This window comes from Tripterygium wilfordii, chromosome 13 (genome assembly GCF_013401445.1).
Source record: "Tripterygium wilfordii isolate XIE 37 chromosome 13, ASM1340144v1, whole genome shotgun sequence".
NCBI classification, from domain to species: domain Eukaryota; kingdom Viridiplantae; phylum Streptophyta; class Magnoliopsida; order Celastrales; family Celastraceae; genus Tripterygium; species Tripterygium wilfordii.
Window position 1 is genome coordinate 4,056,414 of NC_052244.1, and position 19,818 is coordinate 4,076,231.

Consider the following 19,818-nt stretch of genomic DNA (forward strand, 5'->3'; position numbering starts at 1 on the left):
TAAGAACTGTGAATTAATCACTTGGTCCCTGAGGATCGACCCTTATTCATCACTTTTACCAGTTAAGGTTTTAGAGTAAGGTAATTATTTTTGCTTGCGCTCGGCACGCATCAACAACCGAACTGGAAGGTAGCGACTGCATGTTTTCATCTCAAAATAAAAATCATGGTTTAACCAACTATTACGTGACTCCATAAGTTTATGAAGTGCACATCCAATGGGATGCGAAAACTCTAAAATACGACATATTTTGAAATTTTCATTTAATGTGCATAAAAAATCTAATAAATTTTAAAAGTGGAAAAATAAAATTATGAAGTGATATGACGTACTTGTAAGTCCTCGAATATAAAATTAGAAAATAGTCAAGATGGCCACTAGCAAATAAAATCTAAAAATAGTCAAGATGACCACTAGCAACTGCAATACGCATGGAAATGGATATTCATAAACCATGTCTTTCATCACTTTTGCCCATAAGCTTGAAAATCACAATCCTCAGATATTCATGTAATATCCAATTTAATTACAATGAAAAAGAGACAAAAATAAGTATAAAATGAGTAATAAAAATATGAAAAATATGATGTTATCAGATGGATATGGAGATAGTTGGTGCAATCAACCACAAGTTGTGCTAAGGCCTATGCGACTCTTTGGGTATCTATGAAGCGAAGAAGTACTCTGATGTGATGAGAGAGGAGGAAGATGATGGACTTGTGTCAGTGACCATAGAAATGCATCCTCAAATTCAGCTTCCCACATCATAAAAACAGAAAAGGAAAGGACATAGGCCATAAAAGTATAAAGAAGCCCATTAAAAACTCAAGCCTTTTTTATTTTGAAAATTTCTAGTTGGGTTATTGATGTAGGAGAAATTTCTACAATCGTTGAAAAGTCAATTCTGATGATGTGGGGGTCTGTTTGCACATTTGACTCTTGCAAACTTCACAACAAGAACAATCCTAAAAAGCTTTAGGAACCGGACTGGGGGTGTCGATTGTAGAGGCTCCAATGACCAAGTTAGTGACTAAGATGATCAAAGTGACTAGAGGTGGGAGATCGACGAGGGATCGAGTGTTTTGGTTGAATCTTTAGTTAGAGGTCGAAAAGTGCATGTCTGGCTTGTAATGGTCCGAATCCCCTTCTCCAAGGTAGGAGAAGGATATTTATACGAGAGTGAGGTTTCCCTCAAAAGTTATGTTACCAACCCGTGTCCTTTTTGGTAAAACCCATAATGTATGCGTATAAAAGTCAAGTGCAGCCGATATGTCAGGGTTGATAGACGAAAAGAAGATGGGAGTGTCAGGGCATGTGTTTTGGAATGATGGGGGTTGGAAAGGTGTTGGTCGTGGAGTGGAGGATCGAAGTGAGCAACTATAAATGAATTGATATCATGTGGTTAAAATATCGTACCTCAAGATCTGTTACCTGTCAGGTCCAAGAATATAGGTGTGGACTGAATCATATGTATTCTTGTAAATGGAATATTCGAGAGTCAACTTGGCGTCCTGGCGTCTCCACGTTAGTGGCGCGATGTCTCTGTTGTGAAAATCCATGTCAGGGAATGACGTCCTGTATATGGTAAAGTTGATGTTAGACATGATGTCTATCATCAGTGTCAAACGTGACGTCAATGTCACTGTTTGTGGTCACGTGATTGGTGGGTCCAAGGGTTGATGGATTTTTGAGCGTTTGTGCAGGCCTTTGTATGGGCCTTGGTGCCAAGTGGGCCTGAGGAATAAGAATGTTGGGCTTGGGCCCTTGGTCGAATGGTTTAGTGGACCCATACGAAATCTAGTCACTGCAATTGAGTCACCTGATAAACCCGAAAACATCGTACCTCAAGATATGTTACCTGTCAGGTCCAAGAATATAGGTGTGGACTGAATCATATGTATTCTTGTAAATGGAATATTCGAGAGTCAACTTGGCGTATTGGCGCCTCCACGTTAGTGGCGCGATGTCTCTGTTGTGAAAATCCATGTCAGGGAATGACGTCCTGTATATGGTAAAGTTGATGTTAGACATGATGTCTATCATCAGTGTCAAACGTGACGTCAATGTCACTGTTTGTGGTCACGTGATTGGTGGGTCCAAGGGTTGATGGATTTTTGAGCGTTTGTGCAGGCCTTTGTATGGGCCTTGGTGCCAAGTGGGCCTGAGGAATAAGAATGTTGGGCTTGGGCCCTTGGTCGAATGGTTTAGTGGACCCATACGAAATCTAGTCACTGCAATTGAGTCACCTGATAAACCCGAAAACATCGTACCTCAAGATATGTTACCTGTCAGGTCCAAGAATATAGGTGTGGACTGAATCATATGTATTCTTGTAAATGGAATATTCGAGAGTCAACTTGGCGTATTGGCGCCTCCACGTTAGTGGCGCGATGTCTCTGTTGTGAAAATCCATGTCAGGGAATGACGTCCTGTATATGGTAAAGTTGATGTTAGACATGATGTCTATCATCAGTGTCAAACGTGACGTCAATGTCACTGTTTGTGGTCACGTGATTGGTGGGTCCAAGGGTTGATGGATTTTTGAGCGTTTGTGCAGGCCTTTGTATGGGCCTTGGTGCCAAGTGGGCCTGAGGAATAAGAATGTTGGGCTTGGGCCCTTGGTCGAATGGTTTAGTGGACCCATACGAAATCTAGTCACTGCAATTGAGTCACCGATAAACCCGAAAATCATAAAAACCTTAACCCAGACCGACCCTATTATGGATATACATGGGCCGAGTTTCTCCTGGACTGATAAAAGAAGTTCGGGCCTGCCTAGTAAGTCTCGGATCGGTCCAGTATTGAAGCCCCGTTTACGTATCCATTAAAAGATCATAAAAGTCCATTATAAAGTCCAAAAGAAAGGGAAAAAAAAAAAAAAAAACACAGAATCACAAAAGTTTAGTTTTGTCATGCGTATTAAGAAATTCCGCCGCCGATGTTGGCTTTCCTTGCCTTAATTACAGCGAAATTTGCTTATCTGGTATACATTTATCCTCTACATTCAAGGCTACCTGTAAGCAGTGTTCCTTTATTCCTTCACCAATTGAAGGCGCCTTCTGATTTTCAACCATTTGAAAAACTCAAATCCTTATGACAAGAAACATGGAAAGTATCATATTAATACTGTAGATATATTAATACAGATGATATTGACATTAAACTTCAACAATTGAATTACTCTTTGCGAATCGCGATCGTCTTTTGAGCCTCATTGGCTCCAGGAGATTGTATTGATAGATCTTCTATCGACTTCTATTTAATAATATATAATCCTCGCCTTCAAAAAAAAAAAAGAAAAACAATTGAATTAACTCATTTGACTAAATACTATTATAACATTTGATTGGACACGTAATAGCATAGTTTGTGGATATCTATAATGGTAAAGAAAAGTTGATTAGTGGCAAGAGACGATAGATTGATGGATCAAATACATAGAGATAAGGTATGTGTGTATATAATCAATTAACAAAATGAATTATGAGTCCACCCATGGAGATGCGTATACTAATCAAATATTGACTTCCAATACATAGAGACAACGATAGAGGAATTAAAACGACCACCAAATTGATAGTAACTTCCACACTTCTTCATTTTAAATGATGCATTTTGTTTTGAAAAAAATTCATTATACTATAGAGGCCAATGATGATTTTCGCCCGATGGTAAGGTACATGCTAGTCATGTTCTCCCACCGAGGTTTAACTCTCTCAAGAGGTATGAGCTCACACATAAATTTTTCATGCGTTTGTCTGACATGCATAGTTTGTGGGGTATTATGAAGGCTCAATAGATTTACCCAATGCACACCTAAAGGGTAATAATTGTGGGTGTTATAATTTGAAAAATTTGATAGGGATGAGAAGAAGCAAGTAGTGAGATGATAGAGATTTGACCAATCCACATGTAGATGTATAGTCAATTTTGGGTCTTAATGTCAACGGGTTTGTTCTTAAAAAGACCCTCACAGTGAGAGTCATTGCCCTCGAGTCTCATTTGCATATATTGAGGTTTTTTCTAATATGGGTGGAAGTCCTCGTGGATCTAATCCCTTCATGGGCCTTTATGATTGAAAATAATATGCTCAAACTTATAAACAACGGTCGATTCTCACCAATCAATATGAGGCATTTTGTATTTCTAATAGCGGGTCCATCATAGAAAAAAATCATTATACTATGGAAAATAGTTGGACTACAAATACATCTTTCCAAGTTGTGTTGATTGATTTTAAGATAGGTATATATAGATTTTTCAAGACCATATAATTAGTAAATACGTGTTAGAAGTCAAAATTTCCTACAACAACGATATCTAATAGTTTTTCTTTCTAATATCTTTAATGTTAATGCTAATAGTTACAAAATTAATATTATTAATTTATTATGTTAATTAGGAGGATGGTTCTTGGTGGTTGGAAAAAAATTTACGTCGTTGTATTAACCCATTCTTCCCCAAATATCCCAAACCCTTCTCACAAAACATAACCTCAATATTTTGATTTTATTGTCCCAACTCGATCTCAATGAACTAATAATAGCATCTTTCTATTAGTGGTATATATTATAATCCATTTTTAGTGTATGAAATATAATTTTAATATACAAATTCTTACTATTTTTCAAATCTATTTTATCTAAACACGATTAAAAAATTGAACTCGATGGCTCGTATAGTTAATGGATTTGGATATGAGAAGGGAAATAGTATGTTAGGCAAGTTATTTTCTTGGCATCCTGATTCTTTACAAATGTTTGGATCACACATTTATACCATTTTAGTTATATAATTGATTTTCTTGATCATGTTTGATTAGAGTGAACATTACAATTCTTTCACATTATAATTTTATATGACATATTTAAATTAAAAATGATAAAAATATAAAAAACGAAAATATAATTTTTTTATGTTATCAAATTTAAAATACATAATTGTGAGATATTGTCAAATTATATGTATTTTAAAATGATATTATATGTTTATAATTAAAAATAAGTGAGAACTTCAAGGATTACTCTACTTTTGAGAGGAAATGAGAAGTCCTCCGAAATTCAATTTTTTCTGAAAATTCTAAATTTTAAGGATTTCAAACGGTCAAACATATGAGTCGTCATTGACAAAGAAAAAATTCTTTTTTTTGGAAAGCTTGATATCGCGAAACAAATGACATTGGAGTCTCCAAACAAAACAATTACTGGGAAACATGATATCCAGCCAAGCATGGGAATCTCGACTACTGTATTTTTGTCTTGGTACTTCAAGTATATCGTCCAATGACGATAGAAACAAAGATGATAATTAATTAAAAATCGATAATGCTGTTGTTTATTTATTAATGCAGTTATTGAGCAAATAATATATATGTTATGGTTTCTTCAAAACAAGCAACCACCTAAATTAATTGTCACAAATCATATGACAAAACAAAAATGCAATACAAATATTCTTTCTCCACGCGCCTCCTAGATCCGTGGCCTCCAGCTAGACTTGTACAGAGAATACAGATACTCCCTATTACCTATATGTTTCCTATTCAGATCAAAACACATGGCTCAGTCACACAATTTAAATATTTTATTATCCACTTGACCCAAAAGAAGAATTATAAATAATTTTGATTTGATTCACTCAAAAAAAAAAGTTCGTCTTACAAATACTCATTCCTAGTAATAATTATGATTTTTTTGATAATTATTTTCATGTAATCATATTATTTTGTTTATAAGAAATTCACATATTTTATTATTTTTGTGCTATTATTTATATAATATTATTGATAATAATAATTATTTCATTTGTCTTGAAAGAAGTGATTTTGCAGGAAAAGCGTCTATGATGAGAGAAAGGCGCGTTAGGTATCGAGAGTGACCGAATATCTAAAATGGAAGGCAAAAACCCAAGGAGCCAGCCAATGGCCAACCTGCACCACGCGCAAAGACACCTTCCTCCTCTCTGATGGTTTTTTTTTTTAAAATTTATTTTACTTTTATGTAAAGCCTTCATCTTTGACGCCTTCTTTTATTTCATGTTCTCGCGCATTCCCTCTTCTCATCTCTCTCTCATCTCTCTCTCTGTATATATACAGTTCAAAGCATTACCCTTTCCATACTTCTTCATTAATCAAAGCTCCCATTTTGCTTAGCTCATCTTCCTTTCCCTCTCTCCTCATTTTTTCTTCACAATTCTCTTTTTGCCAGTTGAGCAAAACAAATAACGCCTCCCTCAGAAACAAAGCCTATTCATATATACATATTTTTATTTTGTGTTCAGCCATCATTTTTGTGGAAGCTCCTCTGTTTTGGTGTTCCTTGAACTGGGTTTTCTTAATTTTCTTGCCTCTCTGTTTTGGGGGTTGCTTGGGAAGGATGAAATCTGTCACGGGGAGCAAGAAAGGTGTTAACACAATAGAGCAGAAAAGATCAAAGCTTTACATGTTTAAAAGAAGTGAAAGGCAACAAAAACACATGGAAGATGATGTGGTTTTCTGGGAGTTTGAGAACTCTGGTTACTACAACAACAGCAGAACATTAAGGCCTAAACTTGTCTCTCTCCTCTTGGTCTCTCTTCTCTCTTGCACCTTCATCTTGACTCCTTATCTCTTTAGCTCCTCTGCGTATTCTCTTTTGTGTAAGCTTCTCTCTTCCTACTTGGTGTTTTTGCTTGTTTCACTTTGCTTTCCTTTTATGGTTATTTCTCGCTTTTGTTTCTCTGTTTTTAATGGGTTTGGCTGGTTTTTGCAGATTCATTTGGCACAGAGAACGATAGAATTGTTGCCGCTGCAGATGTGAATAGTCCCTTGTGTTCTTCAGTCTCAAATGGTTTGTAAAGCTTTCATCTTTCTCCTGATTGTTTATATTGCATAATATTTGTTGTCCTTCATCTTTTCACCAAGTTTAATTACATAAAATTACCAAGTTTAATTAGATAAAATTACCATATTGAAACGCAGTTGCTATCTGATTCAAGCTTTGTAAGGTTACAGCAAGAAATGAATTATAAGTTAAAAGAAAGAAAGAAAGTAATACAAATTCTTCTTCTTCTTCTTCTTGGGTATTCTCAAGTCCATGTAGCTTGAGATGAGGGTTTTGGTTTTTGTGTGACCTAAGAATAGATATGTTTCTTATGTTCTTCGCAGGAACATAGAGAAAATTGTTTGCTATCTGATTCATGTTTATTAATATTCAAGCAATTTAATTAAAGAGAGAGGAACAAAGGAGTTTGAATTCTGTTTTTTCGGGCATTTTTAAGTTGTTGAAGTAGCTTGAGATGAAGGATTCAGTACATGTCTTGTTAATGTTCTTTGCATTAAAATACAATTAGTCCTTGCTATTTGATGATGAGTAATATCTTATATTTTTATGGGTAAATGCAGGAAGTATATGTTGTGACAGAAGCAGCATCCGCTCCGATGTTTGCATCATGAAAGGGGATGTAAGAACTCACTCTGCTTCCTCTTCGGTTTTCCTGTACATCTCCAGAAATGTAGACGATTTCATGAACTATGTTCCAAACATAGTTGAGAAAGACCACAGAGAGGAAGATGTGGAACTCCGACAAGAAAAGATCAGACCATATACTAGGAAATGGGAAACCAGTGTTATGGACACAATTGACGAATTAGACCTCGTATTGAAGAAAGAAAATGCGGCGACGAGCCATCTTTGTGATGTTCAACACGATGTTCCAGCTGTGTTTTTCTCAACTGGGGGCTATACGGGTAATGTTTACCATGAATTCAATGATGGGATTTTGCCTTTGTACATCACTTCTCAGCATTTCAACAAGAAAGTAGTGTTTGTGATCCTTGAATATCACAGTTGGTGGATCATGAAGTATGGTGATATCCTTTCACGTCTTTCAGATTATCCTGCTATTGATTATAGCGGAGATAAGAGAACCCATTGCTTCCCTGAAGCCATTGTCGGTTTAAGGATCCATGATGAGCTCACTGTAGAATCTTCACTTGTTCCAGGGAGCAAAAGCATTGTTGATTTTCGTAACCTTCTCGACCAAGCTTACTGGCCTCGTATCAGAGATTTGGTTCAAGACGAGGAAAGAGAAGCACAGGAGAAGCACAGAGAGAAAATGTCTTTATCTCCATCATCAGGACACCTGTTAGACCATGGAAAACAAATGATAGAAGCAAAATCCAGAAAGCCTAAGCTGGTTATCCTATCTCGAAATGGTTCTAGAGCGATAACTAATGAGAATTCAATGGTGAAATTGGCAGAAAAAATTGGGTTTTCTGTTGAAGTTCTGAGGCCAGAGAAAACAACAGAATTGGCAAGGATTTACAGAGCACTGAATGAAAGTGATGTAATGGTTGGAGTCCATGGAGCTGCCATGACTCATTTTCTTTTTGTGAAGCCTGGCTGTGTATTCATTCAGGTCATTCCACTTGGAACAGAGTGGGCAGCTGAGACATACTATGGAGAACCAGCAAGGAAGCTTGGATTGAAGTATATTGGCTATCAAATTCTTCCTAGAGAGAGCTCATTGTATGATCAATACCATCGGAACGATCCTGTTCTTAGAGACCCGAATAGTGTGAACCAAAAGGGGTGGGAATACACCAAGAAAATCTATCTTGATAGCCAAAATGTGAGATTGAACCTCGGGAGATTTTACAAACGGTTGGCGCGTGCATATAATTACTCCATGAGTAGAAGTCATCGTCGTTACCAGCACCAATCCCAGTAACTTCTGAATAGTTGTGTGAACTGTGGTTACATGTGTTCTGTTATTCTCTTATAACTCATTATTTAATGTATAGACAGGTGAAAATTGCATCTAGGATATGTTTTGTAGCTGATTAGTGTTCATATGCATTCTGTGTAAATTCACTGCAAATAAGATTCTTCTTTTCTGGTAAATAGAAAGAACATTGAGGCCATTCCTCTTTCTTTGGTTGTATGCTTGACTTTTCTTGTATTACTCTGCTCTTTTTTTACTTTATTTTTTTCTTCATGTCCTTTTCATTGCGCCACCAAGCCTAATATTGGGTCAACTATGTTTTGATTCCATTAATGGGGCTTATCGGCCTGTTCTCTTCTGCAAATAAGTCCTTTGTTTCTCTATCATGATGACATCAAGCTTAATATTTAACTATTCTCGCTGGACAGTATGATATGCGGTTTTTCATAAAATGTAACACTTAAGATGATACATTTTTGGTTGAAAATGAGCACTTTTATTAGGAAGAGAAAATTCGGATGGTCCACAAAGAATTTCTTCTTAATGAATCATGCAAAAATAATAATGCAAAAGGGCCTTTCCCTTTTTTAGCCTAAAGCCTCCTACTGAATGAAAAAAAGCTAACCACCTGTCTATCAGCATAGTTTGCTCCATTGAGATTCAAGTGTACATGAATCTATTGTTGCTCAATCTTTGAAAACTCCCTTACTACAGCTTTTGGACATGCTTCGAGTCAAAGCACCATTGGTAGAGTTCTTTGCTTTCTGTGAAGTGATCTACATCCATGGCTTTGCCATTTTTGTTGATGAGCACACTGGAGGAGGTGTCTTTGCATTCCTCCTACTGTCATCGGCATCTAGAGAACAGAATACAAAGCGAAATAGAGGCTTATCATTCGCATGGATGTAAAATGTTGACATGAAAGATCACTTGTAAGTTGTAAGATGATTATGTTAATTATATTCACCAGAGTCGAGTGGCTTGCCTCCAAGAGAGGATCTTCGAGATGATTGGATTCCAGTAAGTGATTGCCTCCTCATTGCTCTTGCATTAGCTGTGACTGTTCGTGATTTAGGATTGTTTGTCTCACTGACGGGTGGGTCTGCTTGCCTCTCATTCTGTTGGTTCCTGCAGAGTTGAACAGATGATAACTTAAAAAAAACACGTTCATTAAATATTATATAGTTACTGTATTTACCAAGGGAAACTTCACCTACCTCTTCTCAGACCCACTGATCAGCTTCCCAATGGTTCGTAGGGATTTTCTGATTTGTGAACCTTTTCCATTTGTGCTGCTAATCAGTTTGCCTTTCCGTGAATTAGCAGAAATAGTAAGTTCACTATGCATCACAATCTCGACATCATTTGTGGCATGTGCTTGTCGTTCTGGTGTCTTTGGCAGCTGAAGAGTTGGAATACGAGTCTTACCATCTGTTCTGAGAACATCTATTTGATTGGGAATAGTAGTGGGGCTAAGAGGAGTCCTAGGATGATAAATTTCCATCATTGAACTGCCATTGTTGGAATTCTCAGATGGCTTGCTAATGCTACGTGAAACATTATCCTTTGGGCCATATCTTGGACCTTCCAAACTTAATCTTCGGTCTCTAGCTGGTATAGTAGATGTTTTTAGAACTTTTCCACAATCAGAATTCATAGGTTTCACAGTTTTTGTGGTGCTGCAATTCTCAGTGCTCAGTCTACAAACATGTGGAGGAGTTAGAGCAGTCATTGCTTTTGGTTTGACATTTTTTGTGGTGCTGCAATTCTCAATGCTCAGTCTACGGGCACGAGGAGGAGTTCGATCAATCATCACTTTTGGTTTCTCACGCGGAGATCTTAGTTCCTTCATTTTACCGAACTGTGCACTCTGTGCTTCCTTGTCTGCCAAAGCCTTCTTAAGACTCTCAATCTGCAAAGTTTGAAGAGCAGCTGACTGCCTCAGGTCATAAAAGAAGCTTTGGTAACTAATTACTCTCCTTATTCTGTTCTAAATAAAATCTAATTGAAAGAAATCCTCATAGCCAGATGACAATAACATGTCTCTTACTCATTTAGTCACTTAAAAAAATAAAAGAAAAATCGAAGCCATGAATTCATTTTCTCTATAGTTACATGCAATTTCATAAAAAACAAAATTGCCAGAAGAGGTATCTTATCTTGTTCTTATAATACTAGCAAGATAACTTATTAGCAGAAAAATGGATGACAATGTTAGGATCCTACAATTATTTTGTAGCACAAACTTATGTCACAAAATGATTTGATTATTGTTATAAATGATATTATATTATATAAGATCAGTTCAGGGACATTATTTGCATAAAGAACAAGTAGCAGAGGCCATATTTACCTGTTCTTTGAGCCGCATAACTTCACTACTTTCTTTGTTTGCACGGGCTGCACCAAGTTCAACTGTGGAAACCCTTTGAGCAAACTTCAATGTGCAAACAGTTTCCCCGAAAGAATCTCCTTCCGGACTCACATGAGCAAACATTAATGTTTTAGCATGCCCACCTAAGGCATATATTCCCAATAGGAAATTTGTATGAGAGAGTGCGCAATTTTATGAAGGGTTCAAATTTCTATATGAAACAATGTTCTCAAGGTTCAAATGTTACACATTCACGACATCACAATTTGGCAGGATATTCCCATTGCAAATATACCAAAAAACACCAATACAGTGATTTGGCATAAAATTGGGTGATCAATGACAATAAGAGGATGCTATGAAAAACAAAGAGTAGGTTTGAAAGAAAAGTAAGGCATTAGCAAGGGTATCTCTACCTAATGAGTCTTGCAACAGCAGTGTGAGTTTACTATTTCTGTAAGGGATATGAGAATTCTTCTGAGCCAAAGCTGTGATTACATCTCCAAGACAAGAGAGAGACTTATTGATATGCTGTGCTTCCTTAAGCCTATCTCCTGTAACTTCTGATTTGTCAACCCTCTCACTACCTGCAAGGTCTACCAAATGTAGGCAACTTCGTATAATGCCTCCAGATGTATCCTCGCCTTGCACGTGGACTGTCAAGACACTGCATACATTGTAAAACACAAGTTTAATTAATTATGTTCAACTACTTTGTACAAGCTTGTGTTCTCAGTCAAAATATAGGTTTTACATATTGGAATTGCATTCCTGTGGAAGAAAGATTCATAAAGGAAAACCTGTGAGAACGACTGCTCCGGTTATTCATTGCGGTAGAACTGACAAGACGGTTAACCTCACCAAGTTTCATCAGATTGAGAACATCAGTAGTAGACTTCACAGAATGTATAGTAGCATCTGGAAGACTCAAACCATTGTCACTAGTACAGCTTCGAATCTCTAACTTGAAAATAGTTAAGAACATGCATCCATTATTGCAGTTTGTTATGGTTAGATGCCTACTTAATACTTAAATCATCGTTTAGTATATGTGAAAGGATATTGCAGTTTGTTATGGTTAGATGCCTACTTAATACTTTAGTATATGTGAAAGGATATTTGGTGGTTGACGAATCTTCTGCAAGAAGATCTCGTACTTGCTCATTGTAGATTTCAACCATTTGAACTTGAATATCATAACTTATATTGTCCTCCCTAATATTTGACATTTTGAAGAGGTCATTGAGAGCTAGGTAATTAATTCCCATATCCTCAGCCGATCCACCAGATGGACCACTCTGTCATGTAAGAAAATATAGATCAGAAACACAAAATTGTTTGGAAAACACTGAAAGTCGTGAGACATGCGAAAATTGTGATAGCCTGATAGGTAAATAGGTTGAAGATCTTACCATGGTATAAGTTTTTCCAGATCCAGTTTGACCATAAGCAAAAATGCATACATTGTAACCGTCCATCACAGACCTGATTAATGGCTGGGTGTCTGTGTATACCTCACCTGGAAACAAAAGAGAAGACAAATAGTATCCCAGTGTGCATAAGCTGTCTGATATAGCATTAAGGTATAATGTTACCTTGGGTAGCTAAGGGACCAAAAACCCTGTTGAACTGAAAAACTTTCCGTCCATCTTTTTGAGGCTTTGATGGGTCTAAAATCACTAGTGATCCATCATCTCCAATATACTCTATAGCATTCCTAGCTTCAGCATTGAAAGCAGGTCTAATTCTGCAGTAAACTCGAATATTTCCTGAAAAAATGAACAGCCTTCGATTGAATAAATTTTCAGAGAAAGTTATTAGCTATACAAAAGGTAAACTTACCTTTCAGGTCCTGAACCATGTTGTAAAGATATCTGTTCTCTGTCACTACTTTGTGATATCCTTGAGCAGCGGTGGACATCTCTTCTACTTGACTGCCTAATCCAATATAGAATAAAAATATTTCTTATAGTTCTTTCCATAGAGCCTCCTGAAGAGGATATTCATATTCTATGAAGATGAGAACTCAACTTCCAAAGAAAATTTAAAAAGGCCTTAGGCCTTCTATAAGTTCCATATATATATATTGACATAAAATGGTACAAAAGCAGAATTTCAGGGCCTTTACATATAACACTATGCAAGCAAAGATGTTAATAAATAAAAAAAATAAACACTAAAAAGTATGCCTCAAAAGTTCTAAATACTATAAGAACAGAACCTACAGAATATCATGCACAATTCAAAAAATCATGGTCGATATGAAAACCAGAGGAGAGTACGAAGGGAAAACAATTTTGAAAGAAATGTTTGCTACCATAATCTTAAGTAGAGGGTAACTAATGCGACAAAGGGAAGCTTTTATTATTTATGTGTCATTTAATTCTGTTTAGAAAACAACATACTAAGCTCTCTCAAATCTGTCTCCAACTGAGACTGTAGGTCTGCAAACTCCCTTTTTGTAGTTGACAACAATGACCTTAGATCCTGCAAAATGAACAAACATAAACAAGTACATTAAAATTTTTTGTTGAAAAGCACTCAAAACAACATTAAGGACATCGGAAAAGGTGCATGACTTGTTTCAGATTTTGATTCTTTCTTTGTTTCAGATTTACCCTAGTGACAGGATGGTAAAATTCTAACTAAAATGAGGATATGCACTGGAACTTCTAAGTCCAAAATGTACGGAATGTTCAAACTTTTTATCTGGTATGGCGTTTATGAAACAATCTGGAATTTCATTTCATATCTTTATGCTCCTTCACCACATCTGTCTACGAGACAATTTGTTTTAGAAAGAGTTTCTTCAGCCTTCTGCACACTTTTGCACCCTTTACTGTTATTGAAAAACTTAGTACTCTAAATCAAGATTTGACGCTGGAAAATCGTTAAAAAGAAAACATAATTAATTAGAATTGGAAATTACAATAACAATATTTATGTATATACGTAAAGTTATCAAAAATATAACCATAATGGAAAATGCATTGCTACTAGATTGTTATAACTCTAGATAAAATAATAATCATATATGTTTTCAATTTTCATGCTGTTAGGAAATTGCAAAAATACCATCGTTGTCGGTATATTTCAAAAATCAATTCAGGTGTCAAAACCAGTAAAGGAGATACTAACCTGAAGTTCCTTTTCTTGCATTTGAAATAACTGCCTGTGATTGCAGTTACCCTTTCTCAAGCAAGCTCCACAACACTGTACATAAAAAATTCTTATTGTGACAGACAGCTCTAACTCAGGTAATATATATACTGCAATACAAAATATAGAACTACTGAGAAAAAGAACAAGAATTACAAGCCTTGCCAATTTATCGAAGTTCAAAGTAGGCGTTTGTGGAGCATATATCTTGTCACATGGCTCATAGCAAATGAATCATTTTTCTAATATAAAAGAGTAATTTTGCATGGAAATTTTCATATATTTTAGTTCCAGCATTAGATGAAACTTTAGAGTTTAGGCAGATTTTTTTCCCCATTTTTACAAAACAAGCAAGTTTTGAATGGATCATTTTGGCAGTAAGGCTGGTACAAAGTAATAATTGTGAAGCTTTCACTCTAGTCACATAACTACGACTCATTTCCCACGCATTATAGCATCTTCAATTTTTTCACCCGGGTGTAGCAATAAATGAGCGAAAACTAGCATGGGTGTATCTCAATATCTGTATCGAACCCCGGGAGTAGTGATAAGTAAGGGCATGCTAGGGCGGGCATTCCCCGCAAGCGACATGCTGCATCAGCACCCTGAAGTGGTGAGACATGAGTCGTATCCAACCGCACCCATATCCTAGTTTTTGTAAGCAAGCAGAAGCTAACACAGGTTTCTAACTAATGATAAAGATTGTTGGACATTTATCACATAGACGACATTTGAAGCAAGATTAGGAAAAGCATACCTTTGAATCTCCAAGGAGAGATCTATCCTCTACAGGAATGGATGTTGTGTGGGCAGGGGAGCCGTGTTCTTCCTTCAGACAATCTTCGAACTTCATCTGTTTTTCAGGCAACACAAAATTTCTTGGGTTTGTAAAAACTTTATGCAAGGGAGGAATTGACAGACTCAAGAATGAAAATATTTTAAATTGTTCACAAAGTTAATCTTCTCACAATAGTATAAGTTATACACTCACTCAATCTCTGGGCTAAAACATGTCAAATAATTTAAAGGATACCTATTGATGACAAGTAATATTAGAAGGTAAATCTTAGGTGGTCACTTTTGTTTTTTTCCATTTGAAGAAAGGAATGCTATGTATTTACGCTAGACTAACCTCCTTATGTGGTTTGGTAGCATACAGAAGAAAATTCATTCTGTGAGATTGGGGGAACTTTAATAAAGTAAAATCAAACTCACCTCAAGGTACTCTTTTCGAAGTTGTTCATCCAAACAACTTGTAACTATTTTGCTGAATAAATTGAGTGGATCTTGTTCCATAAATGAACTATAAGATAAATTGAAATCTGGTACAATCTTGCCTTTTCACATCCACAGATATTTATTAAAGGCAAAAAATCCTTCATACAAAGAGAAATTTACCAGATTTTGATTACTGAAGGCAACAAGAAAGTTTTCATCAATATTTTCCTTTCCGTCAGCCATATGTTCAGCAAGGACCTTTGCAATTAGATCTACACAATACAATGCATTACAACACGGTAAGGAAATTGCTTTACCAAGAGAAAAGTAAAATAAATAAATAAAAAACTAGCCACATCATAGTGCCTTAAGGTTTACATATAACTTAACAGTTTGTCCATACCAAATGCCAGGACATCTAAATGCAATGACTATTAGACCCAAAAAAACATAACTAGAATAAAGTCTTCCATCATTGATAGAAACCAACAACCTCTATGAAATACTTCCCAAATCGGGCCACAGCAAAATAAGAAAGACACATGCGAGAATAAAAACTAATACTACCCAACATTTATTTTCATTTCCGCCAAAATTCTTATAAAGCTTGGTATTCACAGCGTGACATTAAAATTCAGATTAAAATGGGTTGAAATGAATGTTGTCAGTTAGATTTTCATAATATGCCCACCACCTAGCACAGGAACACCAACACCATACATGACTCGTTATTGAGTTTGGCCAAATCACCAAAAATTGTCATTGATAATCCAAAGTCATATTTGGCCGTAACATGATAACTAAGAACATCTAAGAATAAAACTCATTTGATTCATCTTTGCGAATTGATCCCCGCAGCATTTATGTTTATTTAAGGAAAGTTAAGAAAGAAGATTCCTATAGAATCTGACATAACGTTTGGAAGTACAATTCAAAACAAAATGGCCCAATTGAAGCTTTTCACCTAGAAGTTAGTTGTATCAGTGCCAACAATATGCAAGATATTGTATTAGGCCATCAAATTGAACATTTATACTGGGACTTCCTGTTGAATTCGAAAAAATGCCTATGCCCCTCATTGATCATCCAAGGAAAATTCAATATTCAAATAGTAATCTCTGCTTAAAGTTATATGGCTACAAATATGCCCATCTATCATAAGAAAATAAAAGAGAAGGAATACTAGATGGACCTTCAAATTTTTGATGTCCACCAACAGCAGGTAATGGTTTCTCAGGTGTAGGAGACATGTCCAAGCGTCTGCGAGAGTCTGATGAGATGACAGCCAAGGGTTGAGATCGCTTTGAACTTGTAGAATGCATAACCATTGGCGATCTCACATGCTTATAAAACCCATTCCCACCATTTGTCTGCTTCCACTCATGGTATGATTTGAGGGCTAATATGCAATCAACAACCTTGCTCACTGACCCCAGCTCCAACGTATCCTTCAAAGATTAGAAACCAAAACTTCATTGAGTGAGAAAATCAACAATAATCTACCTAACATGGAGCATACATCAGAATCCATATGCATATGTATAACTTATATATACATAACAACAATATGCATGGTTTACCCTTTCCAGATCAGAAGCTTCAAAGGCAGGCAGCTTCAATTCTTCAACTGCTACGAGAAAATTCCTAACATTCTCAAAGTATTGATAGGCCGGTAATGGCTGTGATTCTCGGGTGATTGATTGTAAAGGTGAATGATTCTCCACAACCACGACCTTGAGTGATTTCCAAAACCATGCCAGTTATAGAAAGAATTATATATCCCATTAGCGAAAGTTAACTAAATAAAATTCGCAAACATAAAACAGAAATCACTAACATATCTGAGCCTAATTGTAAACTTAGTTAACAGAGGTTTGTTCTGACAAGCTTGTCTCTGTGTAAGTCATATCATCAGACACCAGAAATCGCATCTGGGTCATAACAATGTGGCATTCATATATTTCTTTCTCTTTCTTTTATCGGCAATCAAACAGAATTAAAGTATATGGGGATGATGTAGCCACACCTTTGGCACTGCCTGAGGCTGGATCTTGTTAATGGCATTGCACAGAATCAGGCCATTTCTCAAGCGAGAAATGAACTCTCTCTCTGATGGTCGACTGGAAAAACCAACTGGGCCTACTAGGCTCTCGATCCACTTCACTGCTTGGTATCGCCTCCAAGCTGCATAATCAGGCAATTAAAGATAAATCAATCTTGAAAATTCAAGAAATAGATTCAACTCTAAATCTTTTAAGAAAACTGAAACCAACAGCTAAAGTGAGCCAAATTACAAGTACTTCTAAATGTTAAATTAATGTAATACTCTTTGCTTTATTTTCTGAGAAACCAAACGGGTACAATGAAGAACAAGAAACTTGAACATAAAGGAGAAACCAAACCAGCTTCTTCAGCTTTTCTTGAAGCCATATTCAGGTCATGCATCCCGGTTCTTTCACCATCTCCCATCCCTGCCCAATCTTTTTGTCACCTGCAAAATATTAGTGAGCTCTCTCGGAAAACCAACCAAGAAATTTAAAAAATAATAGAACAAAATGAAAACACAGAAACCCAAGAGCCTTATGACAAATTTGAACAAAACCCATCAAGAGATTCCTTTAAAATCTACACAAACGTGTAAATACAAATACATACACACATGTTTTTCAATGAATGACGATTCAACAACATACTTCTTGTTCTCTGACCCCAGCAAAACCAGATATGGAGAGAGGAATACAGTCATAGTAGCAGCGAGTACTTACCTAGGATTTGATTATATTTATGTTGAAATAGGACCCAGCAGAGGGTGAGATTTGTTGGTTTCTGGCTTGGTCGCAATCGCTACTGTACAGATATGCTCCCTCTTTGTTCTTTTGTTTTTGGTTAGGTAATAGGTTCGGATCAGAACCTGAGGCTACGAATCGTAACGTTAAACTTCTGGGGTTTTATTTTGAATTCAAATGGCACAAGAAATCTCAGCCGTTAGTGTTACCACATGTAGTTTCATCGAACGGTGAACGCTTGAGTTTTTGCTTAAGATGGGCCTGGCACTTGGGCTTGGGCTCGGACTCTCATACCATCAAATTTGTTGCGTCGCTTTAGTTGCGAGTGAGATACACAGATTCTTAAAAGTTGGAGCGTGGTTCACACGTAGCATACATAGATATAAGTGACACTATTCTGTTCCTGAAGTCGGAAGGAGTACCTAAACGGCCTTACTATTTCGTCGTGACTATTTTTAACCCCAAAATTGCTTCTTACACCCCCACTATTAATACTAGCTAGCAATTCTTTTACTTTTGCGTCAGAAAAATGTTGAAAGGGTCCTGCTATACACACTTCCCTTTTTTACTTTATAAACCCCCTCTATTATTCCTCCAATCAAATCACTTGTCATTCACACTCTTCCGTCACTCCATCAGAGACTAAAGTGGATCCTAGGCTAGCAATTATTCAATGTCAGCAATTAAAGATTAGGCTAGAGATATAAAGTGGGACCATATAAACCACGTCATGCCACATAAGCATACAACTATAGTCAATGGAGAGTGAAGTCATGGTATGCCCATGTCACATCATTCTGGCTTTTGTCTTTGATTTGTCCCCTAGTAAAATACGTCGTCGTTTTAAATGCTTGGTAGGTACTACCTAGATGCCGCAGATACAGACAATTCCGCAAGACATGTAAGTAACTACCCTTGAGAAAAATGAAGTGGAAAATTATCCAAGTCAAAGAAAGGACATATATATATCGATGCTAGATTTGCATCGAAGTATAGAATACGTATAAAGTAGAATGCTTTAAGAAAATACCAACACAAAATTTACGTGATTCGACAACTTGCTTATGTCCACAACGTTTGATCTCTTATTAGAGTAGAGTGTCCAATAATCCCCCTTACAAATGTCAGAACGATTTGTATCTATAGGTCTTGCGAGTTTGTCAGTTGATGTAGTTATGTCAGTTCCTAAAATAATTTAACCTCCTCTGGTAACATCCTGTTGTAACTGCTCTTGCCTAATTGTAATTGTAGGATAATTGATTTGTCTTGGAACTGCTTGAACTGTCGGATAAATTGTTTTTGGATAAAGCTCTTTTGTCTGGGAGCTGCCAATCTTCTGGAATCATATTGACATACATATGAAATAAATTATTTTTATTCATCAATAATAATTAATACAATCAAAATAAATTATTTTTATTCGACATTATTATTTTACTTTACTCAATAGCTTTTTCACTGTGATGAGTTTGAAAATGAAGTTACAGGGAGCTCATTTCACTCTCAATGCAACGCGAAAGGGTAAGACCCATTTGGTTGGACTTTGATTCGTTTTTTTTTAGTTTTCCTACTTGTGGA

General features: G+C 36.3%; 2 protein-coding genes across 4 annotated transcripts; one reads left to right on the top strand and one right to left on the bottom strand.

The window, feature by feature from the left end:
• The first annotated feature begins 6,062 nt into the window (after positions 1-6,062).
• On the top strand, positions 6,063-8,910 carry LOC120012749 (beta-1,2-xylosyltransferase XYXT1-like). Its single transcript, XM_038864219.1, has 3 exons — positions 6,063-6,636; positions 6,750-6,827; positions 7,382-8,910. The coding sequence occupies exons 1-3, from the start codon at positions 6,375-6,377 to the stop codon at positions 8,707-8,709; spliced, it is 1,668 nt and encodes a 555-aa protein (XP_038720147.1). The 5' UTR covers positions 6,063-6,374; the 3' UTR covers positions 8,710-8,910.
• Positions 8,911-9,052: 142 nt separating this feature from the next.
• LOC120012748 (kinesin-like protein KIN-14L) lies at positions 9,053-18,351 on the bottom strand. Of its 3 annotated transcripts, none has more exons than XM_038864218.1 (19): positions 18,220-18,351; positions 17,857-17,945; positions 17,481-17,638; positions 17,035-17,187; positions 16,647-16,902; positions 15,635-15,726; positions 14,994-15,089; positions 14,216-14,290; positions 13,483-13,564; positions 12,920-13,015; positions 12,673-12,846; positions 12,490-12,596; positions 12,197-12,375; positions 11,878-12,042; positions 11,494-11,744; positions 11,057-11,220; positions 9,921-10,615; positions 9,689-9,831; positions 9,053-9,559 (listed from the first exon to the last, which is right to left on the bottom strand). In XM_038864218.1, the coding sequence occupies exons 2-19, from the start codon at positions 17,921-17,923 to the stop codon at positions 9,480-9,482; spliced, it is 3,033 nt and encodes a 1,010-aa protein (XP_038720146.1). In that variant the 5' UTR covers positions 17,924-17,945; positions 18,220-18,351; the 3' UTR covers positions 9,053-9,479. The 3 variants fall into 3 exon arrangements, with proteins under 3 accessions (XP_038720146.1, XP_038720144.1, XP_038720145.1); XM_038864216.1 differs by having other exon boundaries at positions 9,159-9,559; positions 9,671-9,831; XM_038864217.1 differs by lacking the exon at positions 18,220-18,351 and adding an exon at positions 18,148-18,215 and having other exon boundaries at positions 9,159-9,559; positions 9,671-9,831.
• Between the last annotated feature and the right edge of the window lie 1,467 nt (positions 18,352-19,818).